This window comes from Strigops habroptila, chromosome 5, assembly GCF_004027225.2.
Source record: "Strigops habroptila isolate Jane chromosome 5, bStrHab1.2.pri, whole genome shotgun sequence".
NCBI classification, from domain to species: domain Eukaryota; kingdom Metazoa; phylum Chordata; class Aves; order Psittaciformes; family Psittacidae; genus Strigops; species Strigops habroptila.
In genome coordinates, this window is record NC_044281.2 from 18,924,440 (window position 1) to 18,941,353 (window position 16,914).

General features: G+C 39.2%; 1 protein-coding gene across 2 annotated transcripts in view; it reads left to right on the forward strand.

Moving 5' to 3' along the window:
• Positions 1-3,122, forward strand: part of SP3 (Sp3 transcription factor) — a 35,563-nt gene extending 32,441 nt beyond the window's left edge. The window contains exon 7 of one of the 2 annotated variants that reach the window (XM_030486318.2): positions 1,870-3,122. In XM_030486318.2, the coding sequence (XP_030342178.1) occupies positions 1,870-2,186 (317 nt within the window). In that variant the 3' untranslated portion in view covers positions 2,187-3,122. The remainder of the gene's footprint in view (positions 1-1,869) is intronic. The other variant, XM_030486320.1, reaches the window with a different exon arrangement.
• Positions 3,123-16,914: the final 13,792 nt, after the last annotated feature.

Here is a 16,914-nt window from a genome sequence, read left to right on the forward strand (position 1 = left end):
AATTTAAGTGCTTATCAGCATTTACATTGCTTAGAAAAATGTCTTTGCAATGTCCATGAAAAATATTTTATGTTTCGTACCTAATGGCATGCTGTTACTAGACATGTTGGGTGCTTGAACCCAATGTTCAAGATGTTATGTTCCATCTGTATGGACAGCCAGATGTGTTTAAAAAAAGAAGCTAGTTGAATGATCCAGCTTTGAGGTGTAATTAATGGTTCCTAGTGTACCTGCATGCCAATAAAAGGTAGAGAACTTCAGGGATCTATCCTTTCACCTGTTTTAACATCTTTATCACTGACTTCGAGGAGGCAACAGAGTGCACTGTTATTAGGTTTGCAGATGACACCAAACTGGGGCAACTGGTCCATGCAGTTGGGGGCAAGGCTGCTATTCAGAGGACTGAGGCTGAATGAATGGGCTGAGAGGAACCTTATGAAATTCAGCAAGCATAAACACAAAGTACTGTTCCTGGGAGGGAATTAACCTTTGCAGCAATACAGGCTAAGCACTGAGAGTTGGAAATCAGGTCTGCTGAAAAGTACCTGGAAGTCTTGATAGACAACCAGAACATGAGCAAGAGCCAGCAGCAAAGATGGCCGGGGCTTTTATCAACAAAAGCAGCGACACTAGTTCTAGGGAAGTGATTATCCCCTTCTTCTCAGCACTGGTTAGATGGCATTTGGAGTATTGCATCTAGTTTTCAGCCCCCAATATAAGAAAGGCATTGATCAACAGGATCAAGTTCACTAAAGGGTGACCAAGATGATCAGGAAGCTGGAGCATTTGCCTTATGAGGAGAGGCGGTGGGGACTGGGCTTATTCAGCTGTACAAAGAGAACAGTAAGGGCAGGGGCAAACTTAATAGCAACCTTTTAATAACCTGCAAGGCCACCGTTAAGAAGACTTCAGACTTTCCATGGTGGTGCATGGTTGAGGATGAGAGGCAACAGACGTAGGTTGAAACGAGAGATTCAGACCAGAAGACAGCCAGGCACTGGAACAGGAGGCCCAGAGAGTTTATGCGGTCTCCATCCTTAAAGATTTTCAAGATGAAACTGGATAAATTCCTGAGCAACCAGGTCTGACTTCATAGCTGACCCTGCTTAGTGAGAGATCAGACTAGAGACCTCCAGATGTCCCTTCAAACCTGAATTACCGATGATCAGAGGGCTGGAGCACCTCTCTTATGAAGACAGGCTGAGAGAGTTGGAGCTGTTGGTCTGGGGAAGAGAAGGCTCTCAGAAATCTTACAGCAGCCTACAAGAAAGCTAGAGAGGGACTTTTTACAAGGGCATGTAGTGAAGGCGGTGAGATGCTGGAACAGGTTGCCCAGAGAAGTTGTGAATGCCCCATCCGTGGAAGTGTTTAACAGGGCTTTGAGCAACCTGGTCTAGTGGAAGGTGTCCCTGCTTATGGCAGGGGGGTTGGAACTAGATGATCTTTAAGGTCCCTCCCAACCCAAAGCATTCTATAATCTTGTCTATCAGTCTCAAGCATGATTCTGCAGGAACTCATATAGTCTTCCCTGTCCATCATTTGGTAGGTTGTGTTCTCCTCTTAAAAGTTATTTATTGATAATAATTGCGGTGAAACTTAGCAGCCTGAGAATATGAGATGGCAATAGTCTTTAGCTTGTCTGAAAGATCTCTCCAAGCTCGGTGAGACAGAAAAATAAATCAATTCTTTTAAAGTATGGGTGTCTAGAAATTTAACACAGAAGTTTATCGTATTGAATTGTTTTTTTCTTCAGTATAGATGATGTTAGAATTCTGACTGTTAAAGGCAGTAAGTTATCCCAGTTTTTGGTGCACATGTGATATTTTTAATATTCTTGAAAACATATTTTTTTCTTATCTTCTGTGACAGGTGAGAAGAAATTTGTCTGTCCAGAATGTTCAAAACGCTTTATGAGAAGTGACCACCTTGCCAAACACATTAAAACACATCAGAATAAAAAAGGTATTCACTCTAGCAGTACAGTGCTGGCATCAGTAGAAGCAACACCTGATGATACTTTGATTACTGCAGGAGGAACAACACTTATCCTTGCAAATATTCAACAAGGTTCTGTTTCAGGAATAGGAACTGTTAATACATCTGGCACCAGCAATCAGGATATTCTTACCAACACTGAAATACCTTTACAGCTTGTCACAGTTTCGGGAAACGAGACAATGGAGTAAATATTACACAAGATACCTATTAATTGTGGTTATTTTTATACAGTAGTGAGAAGAATATTGTTCCTAAGTTCTTAGATATCTTTTTATTGATGTGCAAAAATTTTTGGATTGACAGTAACTTGGTTATACATGACACTGAAATGCCTTACTTTGTATGATATTCCATAGTATATTAAAATGGTAAAATTGCATGGGTTTTGTAGGTACTTTTGGAATCTAGAAGAGATGAAATTTTACCAAGTTATATTAAAAAAAAAAAAAAAAAGGAATTTAACGATGGAAATGGTAGTCTAACCAAATGCATCAATCCTGTGTGGTTTAGTGTAAAAAATGAGAACATGTTGGTATTTATCTATTGTAAGATAAAAGAAGTTGATGGGTGAAAAGAAATCATGTTATGATAAAAGAAATTTTGTAATTTTCTTGATGACTGGAATTTTTATTATGCATAACTGACAAATCAAGTTTCCAAGCAAATGTTACATAGTGTAGGCTTTACTTAGCTCATCAACTTGTCATTTTGAAGCTAATTATTTTAATTAGGTTAACTATGTACAATATTTTAAGCATTACTCTTGTAAGATTTTGAAAACTACATTTTAACATGGAACTCTAGGGATAGTCACCTTTTAAATCCTATTGAAAAGCCATGTTTAAGATTTAATTTGCCAAAATGATGTCTTGTAATATTCTTTCAATAACCAAGGTGGGCAATATAACCAATGTTTGAAAAGCTTAAAATGTTAAAGAAATAAATATGTATAGGTTGAGGCATTTGGGTGGTAAGGCAAATGTTATAGTGAAGTATATCCCTTCTTTTGAACATTGGAGGACCAAAAATAAGGTGTATTGTGTCTCAGCAGTGATTTTTATCAAATCTTTTTTTCCAAAAAACATCTGTCTGCCAGGGCCTTAAAAGCCATTATGTAAATTACCAGTAAAATATAACATATGCAAATACAACAGAAAAATCACTTCCATATTGACAGTACTCCCAAACATATGGATATAGTCATAGTGAACTAGGGGGTTTATGAGGTTTTTATTTGTTTGTTGTTTAGTTTTTGGTTAGTCAATCTGCATTTAAATATCAGCCATCTTTCCTTTTTTGCTTCTTCCCTTAAAAATTGTATGTATCCAGTACATTTAACTGATAAACATATATGTTTTTTATTATGCTGAATTTTCTTTTTATTTTTTAATTACTGTTTATATTTTCAATTATAGAAAAATGTACAAAATGAAGTTATATAGCCAGTCTGTAAGTGCTATACCATTTTCAAAAAATGTACAACAATACTTACTGCAGTTCACCTATTTACAAACATTTGGAAATCTGTTCATTTGTTATTCTTAAAACCACCTCAAATTTAAAGGCTACCTTATTGTACGTTTAAAGTGTATTATAACAGTGTGGTAGTTAATAAAACACTATTTTTTTTTTCTTTTGACTTATGTTTACTGTACTTCTTGTTAACGAACGAGGTGTAATTTCGTAATGCCTCTTGATAGCCTGAGATGTTTTATTATTTTGCATTAGCTGGTGGGAAGTAGAAATGGTGCTTCCTTTGCCTGTGGGTGAGGAAATGGTAATACACCACCTCCTTGCTCTCAAAAAACCCCACCTGTATGTGCACAGACACGCGTTGCTGTATACTACATTGGTATATAAAGTGGTGACTTTTCTGACCTTATGCTGAGCAGGGCACTAGGAAACACAGGCCCTGTCCTATAGAATATGAAAATAAAGTTACATTTAAGCTCTCTGATGCTTACGTGCCACAATACAGACAGGCTTGATAGGGAACTGTGGCTGAAAGGGATGTTGTACATGGAATAAGAAAGACCAGTGGGAACTGAGATTGAAGAGGGCAATGGTTGTATATGATGCTGTAATGAAAGTGAAAAGCTTTTATTTGTGAAGTCTGAAGTCTTGGAGTATCAAATGGCCAGAGGAAAGACCTGGATAATTTAGGATATATATGGTAGCGTTCAGCCTAGAAAAGAGAGAACTGGAAAAAAGGGAAGATTTTCTGCATTTGCAGCTTAATGGAAAAAATATGTAATGCAAATCTTTTGAGATTCAGAGCAAAGGAATTAACAGGTACAGAGAAAAGGGAGTTAATTCACCATCAGCTTAACCTTCTATTCAATATAGTAAGAGAATTAAATTGGTTGGGAAGTCACAAAAGCAGCAGCTTGGGAGGGAAGACAGTTCTGCTTAGACTTGCAATGTTCCATGGATGTTGTCAATGTTTTAATATACTCTGAATCCACTTCCTTCAGACAGGTGAGTAGGCTTGGTTTCCAAAAGTTGTTTTAGTTCACAGGGTATGTTAGTATAAATTACTTCAATTGCTAATATTTAGGTTATGTTCCTCATATCTCTAGCCATTTATAGCTATATTAGTGCATTATTTTAAGAGGGAGGGAAGAGGGATACTTTCTTAATGAAACTGCTTTTCAAAAGTTTTATGAATGACACTTTTCACTGACGTGCATCTGGATGGAGCAGTTTTGGTGCCGAGGGTTTTGATGTTTCATTGCTGAAGGTGAGATTAAAGTTTTGAGTTTCTCAGAACTTTAGGGCTAAGTGCTTCAAGTAATTAATTAATGTTTAGGTGACACTTTTTTAGGAAGGATATTTTGTTGTTAAGAAGCTTCAGAAGGTAGAAGTTTTGGAAGAAGGTAACTCTGGAAATACGTACGAAAAAGTGAGGGAAAGCCTGTGGTCTAAGGGCCATTGCCTAATGGCTCATAGCCATAGTGTTTTTGAGAACACTGTTATAGTGTTCTATGACAGAGCACTGTCATAGTGTTGAGAACACTGCTGCATGTGTTCACGTGTTCCGTGATAGTAAATTTTGAAATATCTCTGCTTACCTCCAGGGCAAAGGTTCACCATCCAAAGTATAAGATCTTTGGTGTATCTGTGTTGTTGCTACCTTATGGCTTTCTTCATTGTCACTCTAGCAACTCATACGATGCCAAGACAAAATTATGTGTTCTATGGAAGGCTTTCCGAGTTTGTCTGTGAATCAGTTCTGCTTGGGTTCCTGATGATGATTGCTTGGTGTGCTTCTTGCTTCTTATTGGTAGATTCTATTGCACTTTACATATTTATTTTCATGTTAGGCTTCCTGGTTTGTATGGTTTCTCGGTACAGTAGTCTTTAGATTCTTGGATGGTTTGTATCTCTTGCAGTCTGAAGTAATTGCTAATTAAGAAGACCTTAAAACTGGTTCTGCAAGGGAGCATGAGCTTGAGAGCAGTCCATGTTATCAATTTCAACAGTCAGAGTACTTATTTTCAGAAGTACAAGGCCTGTACATAACTTGCTATAAGTATTTTTGGCCTCATTCCTGTATGAACTGATGGTTCAACCCTTGCAAGTTACAAAATACTACTGATTCTTGTAGAGGACAAGAGGTTTTAATCATTGCTATTTACTAGGCCAAGGGGCAGTGTGACTAATGAGAAAGATATAATCACTGAAACGCTGGTGAGGAGCAGGATTTCTGGTTTGAAGATTCAGATTTTCCTCTGGGAAGGGGCTGCACAGAGCTGCTCTTTCAGCTTGTCTGAACAGGAAATATCAGGTTTTGGCTTGAGGCATTTTGAGATGCTGGAATCTGAAAGATCAGCCTTCCCAACGACTTCAGGGAAGCTTTGGTATATTCTCTGACTAGTTGTTTTGGGTGCTGGGGAATGAAACTAATAGTCAGCTGTTAAGTGGCTCTTAGTTCCTTTAAGTAAAGAACTAACGAGCAGGTGGCTGTCTTTCCTCCAGCTTTTTACCATCACCATTACGACCAGAAGTGTGGAGCATGCACTGTAGAACAGGGCAGAAGCAGCTGATGTGGCTGGCTCAAATCTTATCTAGCAGATGATACTTTCTATAAAAAGACCACCTCCTTTTGGTGCTCCAGAGTTGCTGTTCATTACTACTTCAGTGTATTCTGGTACATCTTTCTTGTAATCTGTATCTATAATCTGTAGGACGTCTGCTAGAATCTTAGTCAGATGTGTAGGTGCTTTTTGCAGTATTGCTCCAAATGGGATCAGTAATTTATCACAAGAACCTGTGACCACTTCCTGGCAGTGAAGCAGTGGTGTGTGGGAGCCTTCATCTCTTGTCTGGATTCATTGGTCCTTCCCAGTTCCTAAGATGACCAAGAGACCACAGGCAAAGAAAAAAAAAAAGGTAAGAGTAAAAAGCTCTTGAGTGTGATTCTGGGGTTTTGCAGCCATCAAAAGGTTCAAGTTGTCCCCCAGCTTAGAATTGTGCTGCATGCCTTTTTTGCAGTGCCTCAGACTCTCTACCTGGAAAATAACTATGTATAAAATCTGAGCATAATTTAATTTTTAGGTTCCACATACAGGATGTGTTGTGTTGGATACAAGATTTACATATGTTTTTCTGTATATGTGCGTGTGGGGAGGTAGTATGTTATTTGAAGATTCACCCAGAAGGCAGAAATGTTCCTGCCTGTGACTTCAGTGGTAAGTCTCCACTCTCTCCGACAGTTATAGTTAGCTTCAAACTTTGTATGGTAAATCCCATGGTTTAGTGGTCATTGGGACCTAAAATTGCCCATACAAAGAAGGTTTAAGGTTTGCTTATTTTGAAATTAAGGAAAGCATAAAACAAAGTCAGCTGCCCTTCTCTGATCACACAGCAGAGACAAACCCTGTGCTGCCCCTAGTGTCTCTAATAGGCAAGAATCATACCCATTGTCCACACCAGTGGGGTACTGGTGGTTTGTGTCAGGTTATTCTATGCTCTAGTTTCTAAAAGATTGTATCAAAAGGAATATTTTATACAAGGGGTTCTTCATAGGCTTACTTAATCTTGAAACAAAGAAAAGGCATTTCTGACTCAAACCGGAGTCTCTCTGTAACTCCAGAACTCACTTTTTGCATCTTGACACTGACCGAGCCTCTGTCCAGGCAAGTTGGTACACATTCTCAAGCACTATCATTGCTGAGTTGGCAGAAGAATGCTCTGAAAATTATCTGCAAGGAAATAATTTTCCCTCCCCTGCTATGCTTTCTCAAAAAGACCAGTTGCACAGAGTTTGAAGACATTGAGAGGGACACCAGCAGGAAAAAGTTCCAAAGCAAGACTTGTAACTATTGTTTGTGCACAGCTTTCCAGCTCCCTCTGAAAGCTCAAATCTTGGGCATGCTAGTGGCAAGCCTCACAGATAGAACAAGATTTACTTCTCTATATATCTTAAAACACATGCATTTTTCACAGAACTACTTAAAGAACAATACCTTTGCAAGGATTATAGGCTGCTAGATCACTGTAGCAAGTAATTTTCAAGCACTAATGATTAATTGATAAGTGGTATCATATATTCCAACACACCTTTCTCCAAAAAGGTCTTTCAAATAAGGACCGTGACAAGAAAAGAAGCCTCAGAGAGATGGTCGAGCTGGGTTCCAGGTGTGGATAAAGTATCACTGAAATGTTATGTTATCCAAAGGAGTCCCTGACTTTCACATATGTTGGGCCACCCACCCACCCACGTTCTTAAGTTCTCCCTTCTGTTTCTGTAGAACTTACTCCTCTATGCAAGATATTCACAGAATTTTATTCATAATTTATGCACAAAACCCACAAATGGCTATTTCATCACAGATACTTCCTAACTAGATTTTTTTTTTCCTCTATCAGATTGTGTTTTGATTTGGCAGTCAAACACTTGGGAGAGTAACAGTCTACTCCACCACATTGCAAGTAACCATTGCTTCTGTGTTAAGAAATGACACCATAATATAGGTTTGCAGGGAAGATCACTGGGATTCTCTGCATATGTTCACTCCATGGTGGAGATGTCATGATGATGTTTCTGATGAGACTTATCTACATTTACTGGTTAAATTGATTCTCGCTTTCTATCCTTTCTGTTAAGGCCACTGCGTGAGTCGTTGTCAGTAGGTAGTTGAATGCAACGAAATCCTATTGCTTCTGCTTGCTGTGGGGTTTGGAGACTTTTTCTCTGTGTGTGTGTATTCTGTGAACCATTCTTTTCCCTGGTACTAGAGTCTGGTTCTAGTACTGCAGATGGTACTACTGGAAATTTTAGTGGTGAAAATGATGGCTCCTGAAAGTGAAGAAGACATATCTTGTGTTCTTAGGTTGGCTACAGCCTGCACTGGGAGCTTCCACCAGCCCTTCAGCTTCTCCGAGCTCCTGCTATTTCAGGTCACACTCTTTGCCTGTTTTGGAGGTGTTGAGCACAAGCTAATCTGGCACTGCTGTATCCCTTACTGTGGAAGCCTGAGACCCCTGTTGGGACCCCTGCTACAGCAGATAGAGGGCTGTGTGGCAGCACCGCCATATTTGTCAAGAGCAGCCCTGGGGAGTGGGTAAGAGCTGAGGTAAATGAGCTGGTAACAAGCGCCTTGTTAGTACCAGCCACTGAACGAGAAGTTACTAAAAAGAGTGCTCTTGTGGCACAGCTTATGGGCTGGTAGGAAGACTTGTGAACATTAGAACCAAGCGAGGATGGCAGGAAAGAGCTATGAACAGATGTGTTTCACAAGTGATTTGGAGCAGGGCTGCAGAAGGCTGTGGAGATGCACAACAGTGAGAGTTCGTATAGTTTATGGGTCCTAATCCCTGGACCCTCCACTGAAACCTTCTGGGGTCCAGGTTCCAGACAAGTGCGAAAGTAGCCCTTCAGTGGGAGCTATAGATGGATCAGATGAGATGTGATAAAGCAAGGAAAGAGGGCCAGAAGGCAAAATGTGAGCGCTACATAAAGCTTTCTGGCATTTGTGATGTTTTCATAGCAGTCCTTGCTGCTTTTTGTCTCTTTATTGCTTTGTGCATCTCTCTTTCCCGTCGTAGTTCTCCTGACAGGTCACCACATACCATAAACCCAGCAAGAGAGCACATGCTAGGTGGAGGTTTGCCACAGATATGCATTATTACTTGAGGACTAATCAAGCTTATACCTGGTAATATACACTATTGAAGGTGATTTATGATGGGTAAAAACAGCTATGTGCTGAAAATTGAACTGTGGACTGTTGCTTGAGCGGTGTCTTGGCTGAATACTGTCCTTTGGTTTTAAATACAGGGATATCAGCGTTTAGGAATTGAATTGGAAACTAAATATGAGAGAGGGGCTTGGTCCTGTGGCAAAATCAATGCTTGCCTCTTGGCTTTATGTCTCTTTCGCATGTCAGCTTTATTTGTTGACTGAGAAAGAAGGTTGTTTCTCGGCTCCCCCGCCACAAAAGCTTTGTTTGCCTGCTGTGGCTAGAGCTGGTCTCCATAGCTCTCTTGCCACATAAGGCAGCCGAAGCTGGCCTGTGACAGCAGCATAGACCCGGACACCACAGGGACGCTCGTGCCAGGCAGAGGACCCACAGACCTCCACACACCGCCGCAGCTGAGCTGCATCCATCTCCGCAGGCGTACACACACGCAGAGAGCACAAATTGAGTAACATTATTTATTTTGGAGTCTGGTCCAAAGGGCTGGCCCAGGTCCTGTGTGCAGCAGGGGATCCACAGCCTAGCGGTGGGGTGGGCACTGTGGCCCCAGGATCCCCCCGCTCCCCCTTTGCCCTTTACAGGCAGCATGTGGGGCTGAGGAGGGAAAGGGTGACCAGGGGCTGAGGGTGGGATGAGTCTGGCTGTGGTGCAGGCCAAGGGTGTGAGCGTGTGGTGTTGGGCTTTGTTTTTAAGTGACCTTTGGTCGGTGTTGGGCTTCGTTTTTAAGTGATGTTTGGTCAGAGCGCTGCCATGGCAGTGAGGAGGGTCATTGCGGCTGTGAGGGGGTGTCATATGCGGGCCAGCGCCTTATGTTTTTGGCTTAAATGCGTAATTCTGTCTAGGGTTATTTGTGGCAAAGCTGCTGTCTGACATAATGGGATTTATTCATAATTTTTCCATGTACGTTTGTAGCTGGTTTTACTACAGGTAGTGTGCCTTAAATACATGATTATTTAGCAGCTTGAAATGCTTCCAAAGGAACCATTCGAGTCTTTTCTGTACATAACACAGCTTTTAAAATTATATCAGTACTTAATGTCATTTTGGGACTCAGAGGAAGGAATAGCTATGAGAGGTATTTCAAATGTGGGAGGATTGAAGGACCTGGCATATTTTACAGTTTTGCCTCTCGGTACGTGTACGATGTCAAACCCTAGTGAATAGGAATACAGAGCAGTCATGGATGAGTAGGGGAGGTGAACTGTCACTTCCAACGTTAAACCTCTCACTGCTTTTGTTTTCAGCCTCACTTAACACTCGCCTCTTCCGCAGCTCTCCAAATTTCTTAGAAGCCCCTTTGCTCCTCCTGCCTCTTACGAGCAAGAGCAACAGATGTTTCCTGTCTGTTTATTTGTGGGAGGCAGAAAGCTCTGGGGTAGAAATGCTCAAAACTTTGTTCTGTCCTGCTTATGAGAGAGGCAGTGTGAAGAAAATGAGGACCCTGCTCTCAAATGTTGAACACGTAAAAGGGGGAAAAGAGTTAATTATGGCCTGGTGTCACTTTGAGGGACCTTTACATCTGCGAATGTTAAGTAAGGTAAAAGAGATATTTCTGAATGTCTGTTGTCCAGTCATCACGTATCACAGTCTATATAATTTCATACAATAAAGTCTATACAATTAGAAAAACACCCCTCATTCTTACTTTTATAAAAAATATGATTAAATGTGCAAATTCATAAATAATTTATTGCTTACAAACAAGTTTTATGCTTTTGTTTTGGTGAGGCTTACATCTACTTTAAGACAAGAGTGAGGGATTGCCACAGTAAAGCTCAGGTCAGTGTAATGCAACAAAAAATGAATCAAGTGAAACACTTATTGAGTAAGTATTTTGAATAAATTTCTCCCAATGTACATGACTTTTTTCGTACTTTAAAAACAAACTAGTTTTGAAATTCAGCACCAGATACTGTGAGAAGATTGCAGATTTCAGGACCAGAGCATGTAAACAGCTGTAAAAGATTACAACAGAATCATTTAAAAAAATTGATAAAGTTATGTAAGTTAAAAACCCCAAACCAACAACACCAAAACCCCCACATATTTGACATGTCAAATAGAAACAGTTTGCAACCTGAATATTAAAAGACTGGTGTGTGCATGCAAAATGTGATTTGTTTTTCAAGTGCACTGTTCAGTACATCTTAGTGATCCCTGCAATTTAAAATGACATTTCTCTCCGAGTATATTTTAACCTGCGCTTAGTCTAAGAAACGGTTGAAGTAGCAATAACTGGAAAAGACCACAGAGGCCAAAAGTTTTTTGCTCTTTTCTTGTTTAGTTTCTCTGTCTGGCAGCACAGTTTGTGATCTGTTAGTTTAGTGTGTGCAGAAGATCTGTGCATAGCAGACAAGTGAAATGTGGTCCTGCAATCCCAAGACTTCCCAAACAGGCTGAGATACAGGTACAGCATTTGATGCTATCGGGTCAGTGTGGCTTCACTGTTTATAAAAGGGATCTTTTATCCTTCATTATATACCCTTTGTATATGCAATCATTTGAAGGCAATGAAATATTATTGCTTGTTATTTTAGATTCCTTTTTCTTGGAGCATGAAAATTCTGCATATTTTGAGGAAGACGAAGGTAGTGAAAGGGTCCAAGACTATTTACAAGCAAGCATCTGAGCTGGGAGAACATGCTTTCCTGCTTCTCTTCAGCCAGGTAAACATAAGTACTTGCATAAAACCGTTTAACTATTTACTTCCATGCTCTTCTCTCTCATTCTTTTCATTTCAAGAAAGACTACAGAAAACATTTCTAACATCAGTCTTGAACATCTATCCAGTTGTTCGGTTTTATCTCAAAGATTGTGATGGAATCATGTTCTCCTTGATTTAATTCAAGCTGTTAATTTGAGATGGCTGCTTTAATAGGAAGCATCCGCCTAATTTGGGTCAGAAACAGAGGGCTTCTGTCATTCCTCTCTCTGTCTTAATGTTTTATTTCTCTATCCCCTCCGTATCATTTCTCTCCCATTCTCTTTATCTCTCTAGAGTCTTTCCTCTGCCCTCTCTCCCTGTCAGAGAATAGTACTCAGTATACGTTTTTTAGCCTTTCTGTGCAATTTTTAGTTCTTAGGCATAACAAATGTTATACAGTAAATTACTGACTTTTACTAGACTCCTCTTGTTACAATTTCTTCTGTAACTATCCAGAACTTCACCAAATTCTGGAATAGATGTCTTTTCCATTTTTAAAGGCTCTTGAACACAATGAAAATGATTCAAACATGAGAGCATATCTGAGAACATTGTGGTTAAAAATTTGTAGTTTACATTACTGAAAACCCAAGTATCATTTGTGAGAGATCAGAATCCATCTCAGGCTAAGCTTGACTCTTTGAGTGTTCAGCCATATGAAAAGAGAGATGGCTTTGGCTGTCACAAACTTTATGGTTGGAAATTTGTTAAATAAATAAAGCTGCATAGAGGAACAGAGGAATAGTGGCTGCAAAGACAGCTTGAGAAAGCAAATTGTGAGCTACCAGCTTAGAAATCTGCTACTTAAGTTGCAGAGTGGGACTATTTCTGAAACTGTGAAAGTGAAATTAGAGGTACAGCAAGCAAATAATAGATCCGGTACTGTTTATGGAAATGATATGTTGCTGAAATGGAGACTTCTGTATCCATGCAGAAAAGAACAAAAAGTGAGGAAAACACACAATGATAGCAAACCTCTTAATTCAGTTTAAAGGAAATTGTGTAAGAATCCTAGTCATCCCTGTTAAAAAGAAAGTAAAAAAGCTGCAATAATTCTATATGATTATTAAGAAAGAGAAAGAAAGATGAAAAGAAAGTGCTTTTCTGTGTATTTTTCAATTCTTTATGTATGGGGGGGGGGTTTTATTTTCTTTATTTTTCATATTTCCTCTATCTTAGATTTGATTATGTTCTGACTTCCTTATATTCAGTTTTGCCCTGCTTGAAAGAGGTTAAATAGCATGATCAGCCCGCACATCTATTATGGAGATTCAGTTAGACTGGAGTAGAGATAGATAGCAAAATTTTCCTGACTAAACCTTTTCTTAGGACATATCATAATAGACTTTGAAATAAAAGGTGGAGCTACCTGAAAAACAGCATTTCTTCTGAGAACACTGATGGGGGAGAATGCTTATAAAATATAACGAGAGGAAAAAACATAGCAGCTTTGTCTCTGGCAGGGAAATTGGGGGAAAGAACCTGATAGAAACAAATTGCTGGATGAAATTAAAAAAAAAAAAAAATATTTGGCAAAGCAGCAGAGGAACACAGATTCTGAAAGAACCCTCAAGCAGCTTACTATCCTTAGAGGCCAATTAAACCTGAATCAGTCAGGAAAGACAGAAAGAGCCCTCCTCAGGCTTAATGAAAATTTATATCAGGCAAAATAAAGCCCTGAGATTATTGGTGTATAAGGCATAGAATGCTAAGAGAAACAAGCTAGCTTGGCTATTAATGATACCAGGGTGGTATTTACATTTAAAACAAAATATATTTGTAAAGTCTTTGAAGGTTTTCTGTGTCCATCTGTATATTAACAAAAAATCGGCTCCAGCTGACAAAATAATGTATGTAATGAAGCAAATATGCCCCCAGGTTCCAGCTGCCCAAATCACCATTTGAAGCCATCTGAGTAAGAAAAAGATTAGAAAATATCTTCAGAAAAATGCCAGCTAGCCCAGAGATCAGGACTTTTAAACTCACCTTACTTGGCAACTTGTAATAGCAATTACTATGCTTTTGAATACTGGTCAGCTTCTGCTTTTGGAAGTTGATACATTGCTTTGCAAGAGCTTGCTAAAGCATCTCTGTTAAACTTCATTGTCGTGCAGTATATTAGAAGGATGTAATCATCACCATATATCAACCTTGCTTATAGTAAGGGCACCATTTACTAAAAATGGTAAAGAGAAAACAGGCAAAGTTATGCCTCTTGCCCTGTGTTCCCATACCTTGGACTTCCTGCAGCTATTTTAAGAGTGTGGCAATTGAAGGCTATTTTACTAAGATACCAATTTCCATAAAAAGAAGCTCGAGTAGGAAATTAAATGTTTTCAGTTTCCCTATAAATCTTCCTAAAGAGTCAAATAGAAAAATAAATCAGAGAGATGCATAACTCAGGGTTTAAATCAGTACTTCTCAAATTCCCACTTTTTAGACATATGATTTTAGCATCTTCAAATGAAGCATATACTGGAACCCATGTGACTGTCAATTTAACTGTCTTGAAAGTCAGTTGTCATTTAGGTTGGTAGACATTACTGGCTTTCTTCTTTCACAAGGTACTCATATCATAGTGAAAGCTTTCAAATGGACTCTGAGTTTCAAGAGCTTAAGAGGCAGGACCTAAAGCTCCCAAGTTACAAAAGGTGAAAGGAACCAAGGAATAATTTATATTTCATCTAGAAATAAATATCCAAAACAGATTCCATATCTCATTGATTATCTTCCTTAGAGGCAGGGAAAAGCCTCTGGATATGAGCTCAGTAGAGAAGACAAGTCCTCATCCACAGGATTATTTTAAGTGGTTTGCATAAGATTTCCCATATTTGCTCATTCTTTTTCAGAATTCAGTTGCAAAATTTTGAGACATCTCTGAACCAATTCCTGCATGCTTTAGGATAATCCATCTTATCCCTGCTTTTCTACATCTGTTAAAGTACTTCCTATGGATATGCAATGCTCTAATTACTTTCCATGCCGTCCAGTTCCTGATGCCTTTAGAAGTAATATATAATTTAAAAACAATTTTTAAAGATTGAAAATGTGCAAGTCAATGTTACCAGTCATGGATATTTTATTTACAGTCGTAAGTGCTTCCGTGTGTAGGAATTTGACAGAGTACATTAGTTCTGCAATAAGGTATGTCAGCTAATGACTTTGTAATAGGAACTGTGTATGTCCTGCCACAAAACAGACAGAAGAGACAGAATGTAAATTGACTCTTCATATGTGAACAGCTGGAATGTGAGGGGGTATATTTATACCTATAAATGTATGCTATCATGTTATCTTGGTGTCTGTACAGTACCTCTTATTCCTGAGAGGTTCCTTTCAGAAGTATAAGTATTCTCCCCCCACCATCTCCCAGATTCACATTTTAGAACCCCAATTACTTTCCTGTTGACAGATTCTTGATGTTCCTTCCAACTGAAACAGTTACGATGGCTGGCCACACGCAGTGCCTGAGGATGTAAAAACGTATTTTGAAAAGCAGCAAAGTAAGGCAATCTTCTTGAAGAATTAATGGCAGCAAGATCTTGTTTACTCTTCCCCTAATAGGTGGGAACCACGGATGGAGCTGAAGAATAAGTACTCATTCTGTGTGCTGTATTTGATTATCAGTATAAACCATAGTGTCTGGGAACAGAAGTGGAGGACAAGAAGACACATATGAAATTGTCGTCATACCTTTTTGTTTAGTTTAGTGAAACCAAAATAAGACTTCTTTTTCTTTTTTTTCCTTTTCACAAAGAAGCTGCAGGGTTTTTTCTTTGACTTTGTTCTCATGATGACCAGTAACACATGGCAACAACACTAAGGCTGTATCTGACAGTACTAAGGCTGTATCTGCTTTAATATCATATTATAAATATACCAAGGCAGCAATTTTTCTATAGAACTAGAACAAGGAAGTGTATATTCATACATATATGAAAAGTATATATAGAGTATATATATAAACTTGGGTGTCAAGGACTAATTTTGTTTCCTAAAATATTAATTTGAAAGGGCAATGCTAAAGACCTGTTTATAATTTATTTTTATGTTCCCATTAGAATTAGAATACCAAATGGTTGCAGAATATTCAGATCCAGAACAGAGCTAATTTTTTTAATCTTATTCACCCCTACAGAATTAGCACGCTTGAATTCAAAGCAAGAAGTTCCCAGTTTGGATCTCGTTTGCTTGTTTGTTTTACTCTGCAATCTAAATGGCTCACCTTTCTCTTAGGCCTCATCACAGAGTTGAATAAAGAGGGAGACCTGAAGTTGCTTGGGAAAAGGGAAGATGCAAAGGAAGACAGTAAGTACTTAGTAAGGGGAGGCAAGGGTTAAGGCCTGAGACCACAGAACAGCTGGAATATGTTAGTTTTACAGGAAGGCAGCCCGGAGAGGGAGTGTGAACTGCCAGCAGGTGGCTGGGAATGGCTGAATAACTCAGTGGTGGGACTGGAAGAGAGCTCTGCCTCTTACTGTGATGACTTGACTAATTTCAGCAAAAAGCCTGTTTTTCTTTAGAAAAGCGGACCCTTGTCAAAGCTCATTAAAGTAAATTTAGCTTTTTCTTTAAATATAATAGGTTCTGGATCTGGCCTCTGCTTGTTTTGACGCTGTTTTTGTTTGCTGTATCTCTTAAAGCTTTACCTTATTCGTTCTCTGAAGATGGGAAAAGGACTGGTTGGCTGCTAGACAGACTTCAAAGTGTGAGACACTGATGTGTCCCTTGGAGAAACTGCCTCAGAGTCAAGCAGACATTGTTTTGTTAAGAGAAGCTGCAAGCGGACAAGTGTGGGAAGAAAGGTCTACTGGGGTTTCTCTCCCTTCTGCGGTAAGGAAAGCTATGTTGACAGAGACAGCTGCTCTCACCACAGTGACACTTTGCTGTGGTTTGCAGTACTGGTCTATGTTCTCCAGAATTCTTAGTCATAAAGTGGGCTTTGCTCTGGGTGGCACTATACAAACACAAGAGGCTGTCCCTGACCCAAAGACCTTGCAATGTAGGTGT